Source organism: Sturnira hondurensis, unplaced genomic scaffold (genome assembly GCF_014824575.4).
Source record: "Sturnira hondurensis isolate 20B ecotype Veracruz unplaced genomic scaffold, ASM1482457v3 Scaffold0019234, whole genome shotgun sequence".
NCBI lineage: Eukaryota > Metazoa > Chordata > Mammalia > Chiroptera > Phyllostomidae > Sturnira > Sturnira hondurensis.
In genome coordinates this window covers 684,673-701,046 of record NW_028091865.1, presented here as the reverse complement: position 1 = coordinate 701,046, position 16,374 = coordinate 684,673, and the positions used below count along the sequence as shown (strand labels likewise).

Here is a 16,374-nt window from a genome sequence, read left to right as displayed (position 1 = left end):
GAGGAAGAGCGAGAGCCGGCGTGCATGGGTGTTCCCGTCTCCACTTAGGGCTGTGTGAGTGCCTTAGGTCGGCCGTACCAAACTCACAGGGAACCGGATGCTCCTAAAATATGTAGGGATTCACACCGTCCCCGTCTTGGGGACCAGGCCTGTGAGATCCAGGTGTCCCGGGGCCACGCTCCCTCCACCGGCTCCAGGGAGCGGCCTTGCTGCCTCTTCCAGTTCTGGGCACTCCAGGCGTTCCCCAGGCTGGTGGCCGCGTCCCTCCCGTCTCTGCCTCCATCTCCACGTGGCTTCTCTCCGTGTCCGTGTGCCGTTCCTCGAACGAGGACACCAGCTCTTGGATTTAAACCCCAGCCCGAGTCCAAGACAATCTGACATCCTGGACTTCCTCATCTTTCGAGACCCTGTTTCCAAATCAGGTCCCATCCACAGGGCCCAGGGCACAGAACTGGAAGCTCCCTTTTTAAAAAAATAATTGATTTAATTGTTGTTCAGGTACAGTTTTCCTTCCCCCCGCTCCCTTTCCACCCCTCCCCCCCAGTGCTCCCCACCTCCCTCCCAATTCCACCCTTCTCAGTTGTTGTCCATGTATCCTTTATATATGTTCCTCTAATTCCCTCCCCTATTTCCCCTGAAATTCCCTCCCCTCTGGTCCCTGTCAGCCTGTTCTCTATTTCCGTGTCTTTGGTCATATTTTGCTTGCTTGTTTGTGCTGTTGATTAGCTTCCTGTTAAAGGTGAGATCATATGGTATTTGTCTTTCACCGCCTGGCTTATTTCACTCAGCATAATGCTCTCCAGTTCCATCCATGCTGTCGCAAAGGGTAGGAGCTCCTTGTTTCTTTCTGCTGCCTAGAATTCCATTGTGTCAATGTATCATAGTTTGTGGATCCATTCACTGACTGACGGGCACCTAGGTTGCTTCCAACTCTTGGCTGTTGTAAATTGTGCTGCTATGAACATTGCGGTGCAGAGGTTCTTTGGGATTGCTCCCTTTTGAGGACAGCCGTGAACTCGCCCCCGAGGTCAGAGGCGGGCAGAGGGGCCCTCGAAGCTCAGGGCCGTGTGGCATTTTAGACAGTCCACGCCCATCCCAGTGCCTGTGAAGTCTCAGCCAGACCTCCCCCGGCTGTGAATTCTGAGCGTGTAGATTATAGGACGCTTACTGGGAAAAACAAGCTAAGCTCCTCCCTCTTTGGTGGCATAAAAATCACTTCCTGGGACTGACTGCAACCTCTTCCTGGGACTGACTGCAACCTCGTTCTGAAGTCACTGCAGGCTCCCTCGTGACAGACGCCCACCTCCTGTGCTTTGCCCCAAGTATCTGGGGTCAGGACCCCACCACGGGGCACCCGTTTTCCTGGGCAGCCTGCAAGCCAGACTGGAGGCCCCCGAGGCCCAGACCAGGGCCAGCGCAGACACACCGGGTGGCGCTCCGTGAGGATTGGGAGGTCCGCAGAGATGACAGGCCCTGGTGTCCTGCGTGTCCACCACAGATTCCCGTCGGCGGGGTGGGGCGCAACCTGCGTTTATGGCCGTGGCGGCTGCACGGCTTGGGGTGTGGTCCCATCTGGCGGCGTTGGGTGGGCGGCTCCCGGACCAGCCCCGCACGTCCATCCCTTAGGAACTTCTTAAAAATGCCGGTTCTCAGGCCCCACCCCACACCTGCAGGTGATGAGGTTCCCACCTGCATGTCCACCAGCCCCCCAGGTGGCCCAGTGTGCCATCCCGTGGAGAGCCACCCGCGGGCTGAAGGATGCCCCCTGCCCGCCCTCTGAGGACCCCCCGTGAGCCCAGTTCCATGTTCCCCCAGGGAGAAGACTGTGTTTCTTGACCGCCGTGGGCCCTGGGCGCCCCTCGGGCCTGTGCATCCCGGGAGCCCCAGATAATTAATTCCACCCCAGACTCTGGGGACAGAGCGCCCACGGTACAAAGGAGAATGTGCGGCTCATTCCCCCGTCTCCCTCTCTGCCAACACAACCTGTTTTTGTTTACTCAAAGGCAATTAACCTCGTGGCGTGATGAATGTGAGCACAGATGTGCCGCATAGTAAGAGGCATTACCCGCCGCAAAATGCTCTTCATAAAGAAAACCCGCAGGGGCCGGCAGGGAAGGAGCGAGCGACCCAGCGGAAGCTCACTGCCTGCTGAAGATTAAGCTCTCCGAGCGGCAGAACAATCGTTAGGAGCAAAGAACGGGGACAGACACCAGAGGAGCTGGGAGAGCGAGCGTCACGTGCAAAGGAAGAATCGAGCACGGTGTTAGAAAAAAAAAAGAACTCGTGTTCGGTGACTCAGACTTTTGTCCCAGAGCCTGGAATGATTCCCCCACTGATGCCGGCTAAGTGCACCCCGACGGGGTCCTAATAATAACACAGACCGTCTAGAAAGGTTTGGGGCTGAGCGCGCGCACACACACATACGCAAGCAGCAAATGAAACGTTCGTGCACCAAGCGTCCTGGGTTGAAGATACGGCAGCCGTTGAAGGGGAAAGTGAGGGAAACAGCGTCTCACAAAAAGCCAGCTCGGATCCAGCACAAGGAGTGGCATCGTTTAGGACGGAGGTTCTTGGTCCGCGGAAGGACTTCGGGTAGCCCGCCGTGTTTTGGAAATTGCGTGCGGGTGAGCATCTGTGCTAGTCCAGGACCAACGGGAGCCGCTGGTTCTGGTGGGTCACGTCTGGACCCTCCCACGGCCCTGCGTCCTGGAAATGTCCCTGTTTCCCTGGTGGCCGTGGACCATGCCCAACTGTCTTCGCCAACCGTGAGGTTTAGGGGAGCACGTTGGGTCCCCTGACCCCACCTTCCCCCTCCAGAGCGGCTGAAGAGCCAGGTCAGCCACGCTTCTGGGACTCACCCCCCGCAAAATCCCTGGACACCCAAGCTTCTTCTACACTCCCCAGGTTGGCAGTGTTTGGGTCCCACTCACATGGCAGTCGAGAGGCCAGCGGGACCACCACCATTTTGAAAGCACACGTAGCCGCTGAATATTCTCGCTAGAATTCCGAGGAAGAGCATGCAAGGTGGTGGGCTGTGGCATGACACGGACATGCTGGTGGGCCGGGCACCAGACCGGGGTGGGCACTGAGCACGGGGTGGTCACGCCCCAGAGGGGCAGCGGAGTCACAGCCACAGCGTTCGTGTCCCACACCCAGTGGGGTGTCCCCGCTTGGCCCCCCCGTGTGACACTCCGAGTGTCTGTCTGATCTCTCTCTCCCCCGACACCCTACACACAGTCACCCAGCCAGTGACTCACCGGGCTAATTAGCAACCTAATTTTAAAAGCAAATAGCACCACGCACACCACGCTGCTTTGCCTGTCTCTCTCCTTCCGGACGAGGTGCGGAATAATCGATGACTCAGCGTCTCCGAGTCTCTCGGGGTCTCCTCGCGCCCCCCCAGTCCCTCGGCCGTCTTCCCTCTCGTCCGTCCACCGTCCTCTCAGGAAATGAAAGCAGGAATTCCAGAACGCGTCAACGCGTTCGGCAGGTACCGCAGTAGACGGACGGCGGTGGGCCGGTCCGTGCGGCACCCGGACCATAGGGCTGATCCGTAGCTCCGTGTCAATGGGGAGCGAACTGAGGCTGGGCATCTCCCGAGCTCTCTGTCCCACGTCTGTGCCCCTTTGTCCCCTCAGTTGCCACTGGGCTGGGGGTGGGGGTGGTCCTGGGCTGGCTCCTCCCTTTCCCCCTTCACCTCTTCTTCCTCCTGCCGAATTTGGGAAGGCCCTGCAGCACGCTCTCCTCGCCTGTGGGTCACGACCAGGTGTGGCCAGATTTCTCCTCTCACGGTGCCAGGAAGACAATCAAACTCAGTTACACAGGTGTCCTTGGGGTGTAGCGTTTCAAAGTCACGTTCGTGTCCCCAAAAGAGGGAAATGGTAAGAGGTGTGCTCTTACCATTCAGTGACATCAGTGTGCTCTGCTGATATATATATATAAAAAAAGGGATGTTATCCTGTACATTGGGGCATTCATCGCTTTACTTTTGAAATGATCCAGGCATGTCCAGCTTTGGGTAGGTTCCCCGTCACCCTGTCCTTGTCCCCGAGGTGAGGACTGTGCCTATGTATTTTGCTGTCCGTCTGGTCCTTGTTGGTGACGTGGTGGCCTCAGCAAGGTGTCCCTGCTGCGAACGGAACCGCCCCTCCCATGCCTGTCCCCACCTGTCTCTCGGGTGTTGGCCCCGGGTCCAGCCGTGCCCACGCAGGGGGCTCCCAGTGCCCATGGAAATGGCTGCCTGGGTGGAGACCAACGTGGCGCTTGGGCTGTGGGACCCAAAGGCATGATCCAGACGGGAAGGCAGATCCAGACGCCCCTTCCGGATTCATCGTGTGTCCCCTGCCTGAACCCCAGCGCTTGTCCCGTCGCCTGCAGTAACGTGGAATTCTGTCCGTCCCTGGGATGGCGAATGTAGCAGGGGCTGTGGGAAGGACACGGGGCATCGCTCATTTGGTTTCTCTTTGGAGAGAGACGGCCAGAGGAGCAGATGTGCCCTAGGTATCCGGGAGCGGAGCTCACACGGCCCATCACACAAGGATTTCCGTCCGTCAGCCCTGGCCGAGTGGCTCAGCTGACTGGAGCATCGTCCCGTGCACCCAGAGGTTGTGGGTTCGATTCCTGGTCAGGGCGTGATGCTTCTCTCTCTTTCTCTCCCCCCAAATCCCTAAACCTGTCCTCATGGGAGGCTTATGAAAGTCAATAAAGAAAAGCAAAGAGCCGGCAGTCAGCACCTCAGCAGGTTTGCGCCTACTGTGCACCTTGACCGTGGAGGGACGTTTCAAAATAGGCTTCGCGTGTGTGCGTGGTTGGAGAATGCGCCGGAACAGCCCTGGGGCCGTCCCCTGGGGATGGCAGAATATACCCGCGTGTCTCCAGGGAAGGCCTCAGGAAAGCAGGCATTGCAAGAGATTCCAGCCGCCCGAGAGCTTTGTGGGTGCCGACCCTCACACCCGGCATCACGGCCAAGGTTTAGGAGCTCTCCGCCGAGCTGCACGCGCTCGCTGCGGGGGGCTCCTGGCGTTCCGCGCCAGGCTGCAGACAGGAAGGGACCACCCCCTGCCCTACGGAGGGGCATAGGTCTGCCGTGCAAGGAAGGCGCGTCCCTCCCAAACTCACGTGGGCTGCAGGGTGTCGGTGTTGGCGGGGGTGGGGGAGGAGTCTTTGGGACAGATGAGGAACTAGGGGGTCCCGTAAGAGGGGGGCTCCTTATGGGGTGAGTGTGCTTACCCCATCGTACCGACGTTGCTGATTCTCCACAGCGTGTTTCCTTCTCAGCCCTGTGCTCATCTGTCCCGTCGTCCCACAGAGCTGTCCCACAGCTCTGTGGGAGACAGCTCCTCGGGGCCAGCGGCTCCGGCCGCACATTAAGCAGGCTTTGTTGGGGGGGCGAAAACGACTCTGAAGCAATAACCTCTCTCTTGAAACTCTGACGTTTTTCCCCCCCTGGTGCTCAACACCTATGCTTTGCCTTACCCCAGTGGAAGCTTATTTTAAAATTGACAGCTGTGGCCCTGCCTGGTGTGGCTCACTGGATTGAGCACTGGTCTCTGCAAACCAAAGAGTCACCGGTTCAATTCCCACTCAGGGCACATGCCTGGGTTGCGGGCCAGGCCCCCAGTAGGGGGCGCCTGAGAGACAACCACACACTGAGGTTTCTCTCCCCCTCGTTCTCCCTTCCCCTCTCTCTAAAAATAAATAAAACCTTTAAAAAAAGGTTACATACTTAAAAATAAATACATGAAATTATTTAAAGAAATAAAATGGACAGCCGTGTCATGATTTCTTATCTGCCCCTCTGTAGCGGACGACAGGCTCTTGCTTTCCCCTCCTTCGCTGCCCGGCGTCAGGGAATAAATCCACCCGGCGGGCCCTGAGTCAGCCCGCGTGGGCGGGATTTCCTGCTGTCTGCCCCCGCCTCCTTCCCCGAATGCCTCATTCTTTCCTCATTTCTCTGTTTCTTGCAGATTCATGGGTCTGATTAGCCCTCATTTCCTTGATTACATTGTAATCAGCGTCACTTTCTCAGAAATGCATTCATTGCCTTGAGATGCTCATATCTGGGATACAGACGGAACGTGTCATTAGCGCAGCGCGAAGTGGGAACCTGTAATTTAGAAATCGTCGTCACCAGATCGACGCGTCCGCGGTTTTCAATCTGCATGCGCCGCCTCGTCAGCGAGGTTTCTCCGGGCCCTGGTAGAGGGGTGTTTGTCTTCCTCTGAACCGCAGCATGTGAGAAGTCTCAGTCCCTCTCCAGGGTCACCGTGATCCATGCGCTTCGGGGACACAGGCCACACAGTCCAGTAGGTCCCGTCAGTGTCTGCGTCGTGCACATTCCGGGTCTTGTATGAATCGGTCCAAGCCTGCTGGATGTTTCCGATGCTTTCCAGCCTCTGTACTTACTTCCCTTTTACATGTTTTCAGACGTCTGGGTCAGTCCCAGTACGGGCGCACCGTAGGCCATCGCAGGCAGCGTAAAAATGGAAGAGAAAACAAGACAAGGAATAGAACGTTCCTTCAAACTTCAGCGCACAGCGATGGGACATTTAGACAGCTTACAAAGTGGCCACCGGCCCATGACGCTGTACAGCCTGTATCCAACCTTCTCCTTTTTAATCCTCTGTGGGAAAGTTTCTCATCCGCTTACAGGAGCATTCTGTCTTTTCACACACTCTGAATGTGGTGTTTTTTTAAAATTATTATCCATTTTGTTGTTGTTGTTGTTGATTCTCGAGAGAAGGGAAGGGAGGGAGAAAGAGAGGGCCCAACCCGCCACCCAGGCACCGTGCTCTGACTGGGATTCGAACCTGGGACCTTTCAGTTTGCAGGATGACGCCCGAGCCTCACCAGCAGCCATGGCTGTGCGTGTGGTTTCCCAAGAGGGGCCCCATTTGGTTTGTCTCACGCCCACCAACGGAGCTCAGGCCTCCTCTCTCCAGCTGCGCCCCCAGCGGGCTCCTGCGCCCTTGTGTCTGCCCCCCGAGTTCCATCTGTCGGCGTGGCGGACTCCTGTCCCAGCTCCCGTCCCCTACGGCCCGTGGACCGGCCTCACACCATCTCCCTTTGCGTGTCTCTCGTTACGCAGCTACAAATGGAGGCGCTGTTCACAGCGCTGCGTGAAAAATGCTGCGTCTTCTCCCTCCAGGAGTGCAGCGTCAACCGTTACCCCCGTGCCCTCTGACCCTGCGCAGAGGCGGCCCTTGCAGCCCCTCCTTGGGTCTAGGGGGATGTCACAGGGGAGCCAGGAGCCCGCGAGACAGGCGGCGGCCTGGCCAAGGTCAGCGCCGCTTTCCAACAACCCCAGCACGAGGCTGGGATTCCGGGAGCCGCGCGTCAGCACCCGCCCGTGCCGTTGCCGGAGGTTCCAGGCGGTAACAGGTGCCGGGGCTTCCCTCCCGGGGTCCCCCCTCGCGCGTGTTTGCAGGGAGAACCAGACAGCGTGTCGGGGGACTCCCACCCAGATGGCGCCGCCGCGTTGCAGAGCCGCGCGCGCCCCGACCGGGAGCCGCAGGGCTGCCTTGGCCCCGATCCGTCACAGGCGGAGGCTGTCCTAGGTAGCGTGGAAATGAATTGCTAGAAAAATGAATGCTAATCGCATGCAAAAGGGAAGCTCCCTGTGTTGCTTTTTTTTTTTTTTTTAATCAGTGGATTCAGCAGACATGAAATGAACGGGTTTTTTTTTTTTTCTTCTAAATACTTCTTGACGATGTCTGAATCTGCCTTACGGCAGAGGGATAATGGCTAGTTCGAGGGATGGCGCTTGTCTGTTGACCACATTTCGGGGTTCTCTGACCGAGGACCGTACCACCCCCTCCTCTGTGTTTCCTTAAGGAAAATATCGACAATTTTGTCCTCAACGTAGGCTTCCTCGTGGCCCGCCAGAGACAGCCGGGGAGGGAGATTCTGTGACAATCACCCGCCCCTCAGCCCTGGCTGGAGGTTCAGTGGGCGCATCGTCCTGTACACGGAAAGGTGGTGGGTTCCATCCCCGGTCAGGGTGCAAACGGAGGGAACAAGTCGCTGTTGTTCTCTCCCATCGGTCTTTTTCTCTCTGTGTCTCTCTCCCTCCCGCCCTCGCTCTCTAAAATCAAGAAACACATCCTTGGATGAGGATTAAAAAATAAAAACAAACCAACAAATCCATCCATAAAACTGTCCCTTCCCAGTGAAAAATGGACGTGAGCCTTTGACAAAATACATCGTCCCGGGTTCACAGGTTTTGACCAACTCTTGGTGGCTGTGATGTTTCCAGCGATGTTTCAGGGGTCACAGGACAACGAAATCTCACCCATGTGTCCACTGGGGAGTCACATGTCACAGTGGGTGCTTGCCTTTGGTGGGGCCATGCTGTCCTCTGCTCGGGGGTCCCCAGAGGGGAGCTTTGCAAAGCCGACATGACCGTGCGAGGACCCCATGGCTGAAGGGTCACCAGGCAAACTGGTCTGAGTGTCCCTCCGTACCCGAGAATTCTCCCCCAAGCTTGAGCATCTGTTGGAGACACTCGGGGCTTAGAGGCTGTCGGTGTGAGCTGCTGACCGTCCGGCTGGCTGGCGAGAGGGACTCTTTACCCCCTGAGTTGTGGTCAGGGGGGTTGCATGACATATTGTTTGCCGTACGAAGGAACCCAAGGACGGGGCTGACACCCCAATGTCTGCCGTTCTCCTGTGGATAAGAAGCCGGGCACGGGTCCCCCCTGCGTTCAAGGAGGGGGTCCCTCCCCGAGGATTGCGTCACGGCACGTCCCTCCTTTCTCAGATCCCCCGTCACTTCCTGGGTGGGATAGAAATGAGGTTGTTCAGAAATCCCCTCTGTGCACGGGAGGGAGGTAACCAGAGTTTCTGTGCTCCTCAGTGGAGTTTCTGTACTGCGATCTGGCGTCCTTGGAGTCCATCCGCGAGTTCGTGCACAAGTTCAAGAAGAAGAAGATTCCTCTTCACGTGCTGGTCAACAACGGTGAGTTCCGGCGAATTCCGGGGTGGGGGGGGGAGTCGGTTGGGACACACACGCGGAAGCCCACCGCCGCCCCGTGGGAGGGGCATTTCGGGAAAGCAGGAATTCCCGTGGCCATTCGGGAACGCGTGTGCTCAGGCCTGAGGGTGTTCACACGTATTGTCGTACCGAAACTTCAGCCCGCCTCCACGGACGCCGTCCGCGTTTGGGCTCCTGACCCCGAGGCTCAGCTCAGTCCCGACTTCTTCCCGCAGGCCACATGCCTCGACCAAACGTGTAGAATCACTGTGTCCCATTCTTTGTCAGTACAGCGAACCCCAACCGTCGCAACTGTGCCCCGAAACGTGGGTTTCGGTGTCATCCAACACGTTGCTTTCAGACGCGGAGGCCAGACGGAATTGTGTGAGGGGAATAAGTCGTAACATCGACAGAGTGGGTGGAACACACACAAACCAGTGTCTGCCTCTCACTCGCCCCCTACTGGGGACCCGGCCCACGACCCAGGCACGTGCCCTGACTGGGAATCGAACTGGCGACCCTTTGATTCTGTGACACAGGTTCTGTGTATTGCACTGTGTGCTCACCGCCGGAAGTCTAGCCTCCTTTCCTCACCGTATATTTGACCCCCTTTTAGCCTTTGCCTCCCCCTCCCCCTTCCTGCCGGCAACCTTCGTAGCGCCACCCGTGTTTATCTTTCTTGTTCATTGGTGGCTTTTCAGGTTTATATCCCCCATGTCAGTGAAACAGGCTTCGTAGCTTTTAGGTTTCGCCAGCGTGAAACGGCTGAGACAAGGCTCGCCTGAGGAGAACAGAAGCCAACCGCCTCTTTCTGGCTTCAGAAGCGCAGGAGCGAAGCTGGCCGTCGAGCCAATGCCGGAAGAATCCACAGTCAGCCTCCTCCTGAGCTGGGTCGGTGTTTCTAGGTTCCCCGGTTTTATTGCCCGAGTGTCCCACCCCTGCTGTGCACATGAATCAGGTTTTCGTGACGGCACCGGGCTGGCGTTTTACATTCGTAGGATTTCTTCCCGTGATGATAGTGGATGAGATTCCCGAGATCAGGAAGGACTCCCAATTCGCCTTCCTGCTCCCCAGAGATGCTCGCCTGCCTTGGTGCCTACAGAACCAAGTTTCTGCTGAAGGTCTTTGTTCATCAGCTCATTCGGGAAATTCGCCCCGAGTGCCGAGGCCGGGGAGGCTCCCGCAGCAGCGGACACTGGTTCCTGGTCCCGCACACCTGGATGCGCCCACCCCGGGGTGGGCGCTTCGGAAGCCCAGGACCCGGCCCGCAGTCGGCAGGGCAGCGGCTGTTGTGAAAACACGCGCTCCCCGCGCCACTGTTTACACAGGAAACACGATCAGACCGCATCTGAGGCACCTTGGACTCGCCCTTGTCACATTCTTAGAACCGGGCCCTGGGAGTCTGCCCTCCGATCTGTCAGCAGCTCGCAGGGGGAGCCGACACCCCCGCCGGCATCTCTGCGTCCCGGCTGCACCAGGGCCTTGTCACGCCCATTATCACAGGGGAACGGAACAGACACGGAGTGAATAGGGCATGTGAAGCCTCGGGGAGACTAGGGGGTGGGTGTCCTTCAGCTCCTGTAACCTTCTTCCCCGACCACGGGGGCCCCCGCGAACACAGACACACACGAGGCCAGCTATTCAGGCCGGAGCAGGCGAGACGCCGAGGGGGCAGTCCTGCCTCAGGGTGCGTGTGGCCGAGGCCCCTGCCTGTTTTCTCTGCTAGCCGAGCACAGCAAGAGGGAGGCGGGACAACCACCAGCCGCCATCCCGGCTCCCAAGGGCCATCGTCAAGTGGCCAGACGGCCACCTGGCCAACCCGATTATTAACGCCCTGCACTTGGACTGTGCATTTTTTTTAGCCTCCCAGCCCCGTCTCACCAGGCTGAAGCCTTAGGAAGCCGCCCCCGTTAACACCCCAGAATTCAATCAGAAATCCCCATGGAGCCCCAAGTCCCCTACTCGTGTAAGGGGGGGCCTTGCCGACAAAATTTTCATGTCTCGGGACTGTGTGTGGGTGGCTCCTTTCCCCCTCAAGACAAGGCTGCCTAACGGGGAAGGCATAATTTAGGCACGTGGACAATGCCAGGGACCGCCGCTGGGTGACAAACCGCCCCCAACCCCAGGGGCTCCAAACCGCTTTGTCTTTTTGTTTACAATGTGGGGACACGGGAATTTTGACCGTTTTTTTTGGCCCCCAATGGGGAAGCCAGAGCACATGGGCGGGATGGCTCCCTCCGGTGGCGGGAGGTAGGTACTGCCCATCACCCTGGCTGAGTGGGGATGGTCGACCAGATAGATGTCCTGCCGGTGGCTGTCACGAAAGGTAGTCTCAGTTTTGTCCATCTTCCCCGAAAATGCTATTTTGGAAATGGGAGCAGGAGTCCCAGATACCAGCACATTTACATAGGCAGACGTGCACATGGCCAGAAATGCCTATGCATGCTCTATGCGTATGGTACTATGCAATTCAGACATACCTAGCCTATGCATGCCAAATCACATGTATGCTAATTCACACACTGATGTCCAGAATAAATGTCGGTGTGTCTATGGGAATGCCTGTGCCTATGGGAGAAAATATGCACACACCCGCGTACGTACATTCCGGAAAGATCCCCTGGCTGGTGTAGCTCAGTGGATTGAGCGCGGGCCTGCGAACCAGAGGATCGCGGTTCGATTCCCAGTCAGGGCACATGCCTGGGTTGTAGTTCAGTTCCCTGCAGGCCAACTCCCAGCAGGGGACCCACAAAAGGCAACCATACATTGATGTTTCTCTCCCTCTCTCCTTCCCCTCTAAAGATAAATAAATAAATAAAATCTTTAAAAAAAAAAGATGCACGCACAGGACAAACGCATACCCACGCACACAGACCCACCCATCGGTGCAAGCTGGCCTGTTCGAGGGGACTCCGTGTGACGACCACGGTCGCGTCCAGCACACGCCTCCATGGAGGGACCCGGGGGTCCCGCTGCAAGGAGGCTGCATTTGGCGCGGAGGGGGCCGCTCCAAGCCTGGGGCACGTGGCTGTTCTGGGGCCCCAGGTGTGCACCGTCCATGGGAACACACGGGTCCGCGTGCCGCACAGGGCACCATTGGGTGGATTCGTTGGGGGGAAACTCTGCAAATTGGGGTGCCATGGCGACCCACCTAACCGCACCGAGCGCAGGACGTCAGCACCCGACCAGGGCTGAGCCGTTTCGCCCAGACCATCGGTTGGGGGAGGTGAGGCCCTCCCTTTATTCGTGCACACCGCTGCGCTGTCCACAATTTTAACTCCTCTGGGGCACACCCGGTGATCCGAGCCAGGGTGTTCTCACTTTTTTGCACGCCTGCTGCCATGTTATCACAGTCGCTGTTATCCTAATAATTGCACGTACAGAATGACGGAATTTCAGAACAAGGGAGGCTTTGCCCCACCACATACAGCACAGGACACGCAGGCCCAAACGCCTCACTCACCAATTGTTCCCACCCACCTACCCAAGGGTGGCAAAAAAAAACCCTTACGCAGCGCCGGGAGCCCACTTTTATAGACACAAGTCCCCACCCCCTGTCTCCGATTGGTCCATTTTCATGCAAATGAGGGCTCCCAATCCTAGCAGTGTGATTGGCCCAAAAGGCTGCGTCCTGATTGGTCAGAATAGAGCTACTGTGAGAGCTCAGTGAAGATGCTGATGAGGGTATCACTGGGCAGCTCTGATTGGTTGGAGAGAGCCCGAGTCCTATTGGTCGAAATGGGATTCCTGGAACTGCTTTATAAGGGCTGCTCAGCGCAGGCTGCTCCCAGGGGCGCAGGCAGCTGCCTTGTGCCGGAGAAGCGCGTTGGCAGAAGTGGTTGCAAGGCTCTGCTCTGCAGTTCGAGCCCAGCGACCCTTCCGGAGCAGGTGTCTTGTTCTGAGGCTCCGCAGGCGCCCAGGGAGGCGGCCTAGCAGCCACAGCCAGGGCCAGTCGTGCTAGAGCGCAGGGTCGGGGGGTGGGGGGGCGACCTCTCCATCTGCTCGCATCTCACGGCCCCCTCCACCCGCTCTGTCCGCAGCCGGCGTGATGATGGTCCCGCAGAGGAAGACCGCGGACGGGTTTGAGGAGCACTTCGGCCTGAACTACCTGGGACACTTTCTGCTCACCAACCTGCTCCTGGACACCCTGCAGGAGTCAGGGAGCCCCGGCCGCAGCGCCAGGGTGGTCACCGTGTCGTCAGCCACGCATTACGTCGGCGAGCTGGACTTGGACGACCTTCAGAGCAGGTGGGTCTGTGCTCCCTGAGCAGGTGGGGGCCTAGTTCCAAGCCCCTTGTCCTGGGTGTCGCGACAACACGCAGGGCGGAGCCCTCAGGATCAAAGCAGCGTGGTGCTCGTCACCGACCATTTTTGCGTAAACCCGTCTCGTTGTGATCATTATAACGATCTCTATGAACCGTTGACTGGCTCGCAGTCCCACGTTTAAGCGCCTTCTGCGCATCCACCCGTTACCACGTCGTAGGAAGGCATGTAGAGAACCACGCACGCCGTTGCCTCAGTTTACCCAGATGGCACACTGTCCGGCTGCTACTGGGGAAGTGTCACGGTAGGTGCATAGTTACCTTTCGGAGCACTCTCCGATTCAAACTGAGCGCAGTCGACAGCGTCGAGGACTACCGTCACCCTGCAGACATCTTCGTCAACAGCTCTTCCAGCGGCCATTGCATGAGCTTAACCTCATGGTCAGCCACCGACGAGGGGAGCACACTCACTGTTTCATACAATAACAGGGCAGGGCGTTGGTTCCTATAAAAACACCTGAAACTTACAGGAAGGCTCTGGCACCTTCGTGTCCCATCGCCTCCCATTCAAGGCGTGTTTAAGTTCCAATCCCTGGGACCTGGACACGGGGCCTTACGTGGAAATCGAGTCTCAGCAGAAGGGAGGAAGTGGAGGATCTGAGAGCAGGTGGTCCTGGGCCAGGGTGGCCCTGCGTCCAACGACAGTGTCCTGAGAAGGGACAGAAGAGGAGACGCAGACCCGGAGGAGAAGGCACCTGGAGATGGAGGCAGAGACGGGAGGGACACGGCCACCAGCCCAGGGACGCCTGGAGCCCCAGGAGCGGGAAGAGGCGGGAAGGCCCCTCCCTGGAGCCTGTGGAAGGGGCGCAGCCCTGGAACCCCTGGACCCCAGACACCTGGGCTTGAGAACGGGAGAGGGTGAATGTGTGTGGTTTGAACCCCCCTAGTGTGGGGGTCTCCTGTACCCTTTGCTGGGCTTCTAAGGGGTGTCTGAGGTCTGTGGGACCCTGCGAGGCTCACCCTGTGGAGTCTGTCAGCCCTGAGGACAGCTGGCCGTAGGGAGGCCCTGGGCCTCTCCACTGAGCTGGGAGCCCGAGGGAGGGAGGGCGTGGCCGGCTTCCCTTGGGACACGCCTCTGTTCCCGTCCTTCCTTTTGTCCCTTTCATTCCCTGCTGACAAACCCCGTGGTTTCCAGGGGCAGGAACACCAAACAGGAGACGCAACGTGACAGGTACTCCCCAGTGCCCCTCATGTCGCTTCAAGGACGCACCCTGGGAAGCCAGCCTTTCTGTTTGTCTGGATTCGTCACGTTGCACCAGGATCCCCGGGGTCCAGTCCTGGAGGGGCCTCTCCCCCGAGGGGGCCACGCTTGGTGTCTGCAAGAGAGTGTGCGACCAGCCAACGCCCCCAGAATTCAGCAGGGACGTGCCGTGGCACGGCCCACGTGACCCATAATGTCGTGGCCGGTGAACGTGGGGTCCCCTGGCTCACCAGCGTGGGTTGGTCTTGGTTCCTTCCAGCAAGAGTGAGTTTGAAGACTGTCAAATCGCACGTATGCCGGAGAGACTGCCGACGTGGGTGCGCCTGGCTCTCGTTTGCTACGGGGGGGAGGTTCTGGGGTCTCGCCCAAAACCCCGACCCTCCTAGGGAAGGGGCCCTGGCGGGCTGCAGGCAAGAGAGCGTGTCGGGAACCTGCTGGTGAGCAGCCTCTGCTTACAGTTTCTTGTAGGGCCAGTGATGGGTGTTCCGTTCCATCCCTCTGTTTTAGAAAGGTTTCTGCAAAGGGGGCGAGACCATTTTTTTAAAAACAATGTTTCCATGACAGTTGACAGGCCACTGTATTTTATATTGGTTTCAGGCGCGCAGCACGGTGGTTACACAGTCATATGCGTTACAGTGCCCCCCCCCAATATTTCCAGCCCCCACGGGGCCCCACACAGTGATTACAATAGCACCGTGTTCCCCGGGCTGGACTTGAGGTCCTGTGACTCTCCTGTAACTGCCCGTCTGTGCTTCTCAGTCTCCTCACCTTCTCCACCCGGCGTCCCCACTCCCCTCCCCCGACAGTCATCCGTCTGTTCCGTGTCTGTGCGTCTGTCTGTGTTTTGTGTGTACATTTATTTTGTTCATCGGACTCCACAGATCAGTGAAGTCATACGGTGCTTGCCTTTCTCGGTCTGACTCGTTTCACTGAGCATCGTACCCTCTCGGTCTGTCCACGTTGTTGCAGATGGTAGCGTTTCCTTCTTCTTCGGGGCTGAGTAATATTCCACTCTACGTATGTGCCACCTCTGGGCATTTACCGAAGCAATCAAAGGCACTACTGTATTTTGATGTGTACAGTGTGCACCCACGTTTGTGGCCCAAAGTTTCAAGGAAGAAAAAAACCTTTCATTGCAATTTTTAATTCAATTTTTCATTTACTTACATCGAGAAACAAAACTGGTGACTAGGTTCCAGGGTATTATTTTTTAAGTTTTTTTAAAAAGATTTTACTTATTTATCTTTAGAGGGGAAGGGAAGGAGAGAAGGAGGGAAATACCGATGTAGGGTTGCCTCTCGTGAGTCCCCTGCCGGAAACTGGCCTGCAACCCAGGCATGTGCCCTGACTGGGAATCGAACCGAGATCCTGTGGTTCGCAGGCCCGCACTCAGTCCACCGAGCTACACCAGCCAGGGCCCAGGGTATTATTTTACACCCAGGTATCCGTTATTGCTTTCTGGAGTTACACTTCTAACGCATAAGCATAAATAAAAGAGTTATACCTCAGTGGATTGAGCGTGGGCCTGTGAACCAAAGGATCGAGGTTCGATTCCCAGCCAGGGCACATGCCTGGGTTGCAGGCCAGGTCCCAGCAGGGGGCGCACGAGAGGCCACCACACATTGATACTTCTCTCCCTCTGTCCTTCCCTTCCCCTCTGAAGATAAATAAATAAAATCTTTTAAAAAAGAATTTAAAACATGTGTACAGACACGGAATTAACACTGCTCATGTAGTATGCTCACCTTTACTTTCCCCTCCAAAATGTGGGCTGAAAGGTGCGTATCATACCTACAGCAAAATACAGGTAGTTCAAAAATATACGCACACCCCCACTACGTTCGTTGCAGCATCGTTACCAGTTGCCAAACTGTGCGAGCA

At 57.4% G+C, this 16,374-nt stretch overlaps 1 protein-coding gene across 1 annotated transcript in view; it reads left to right on the top strand.

The window, feature by feature from the left end:
- The window catches only part of DHRSX (dehydrogenase/reductase X-linked), a 63,021-nt gene that overhangs the window by 40,944 nt on the left and 5,703 nt on the right, over positions 1-16,374 (top strand). The window contains exons 4-5 of the mRNA XM_037027688.1: positions 8,854-8,955; positions 13,011-13,218. Coding sequence (XP_036883583.1) covers positions 8,854-8,955; positions 13,011-13,218 — 310 coding nt within the window. The remainder of the gene's footprint in view (positions 1-8,853; positions 8,956-13,010; positions 13,219-16,374) is intronic.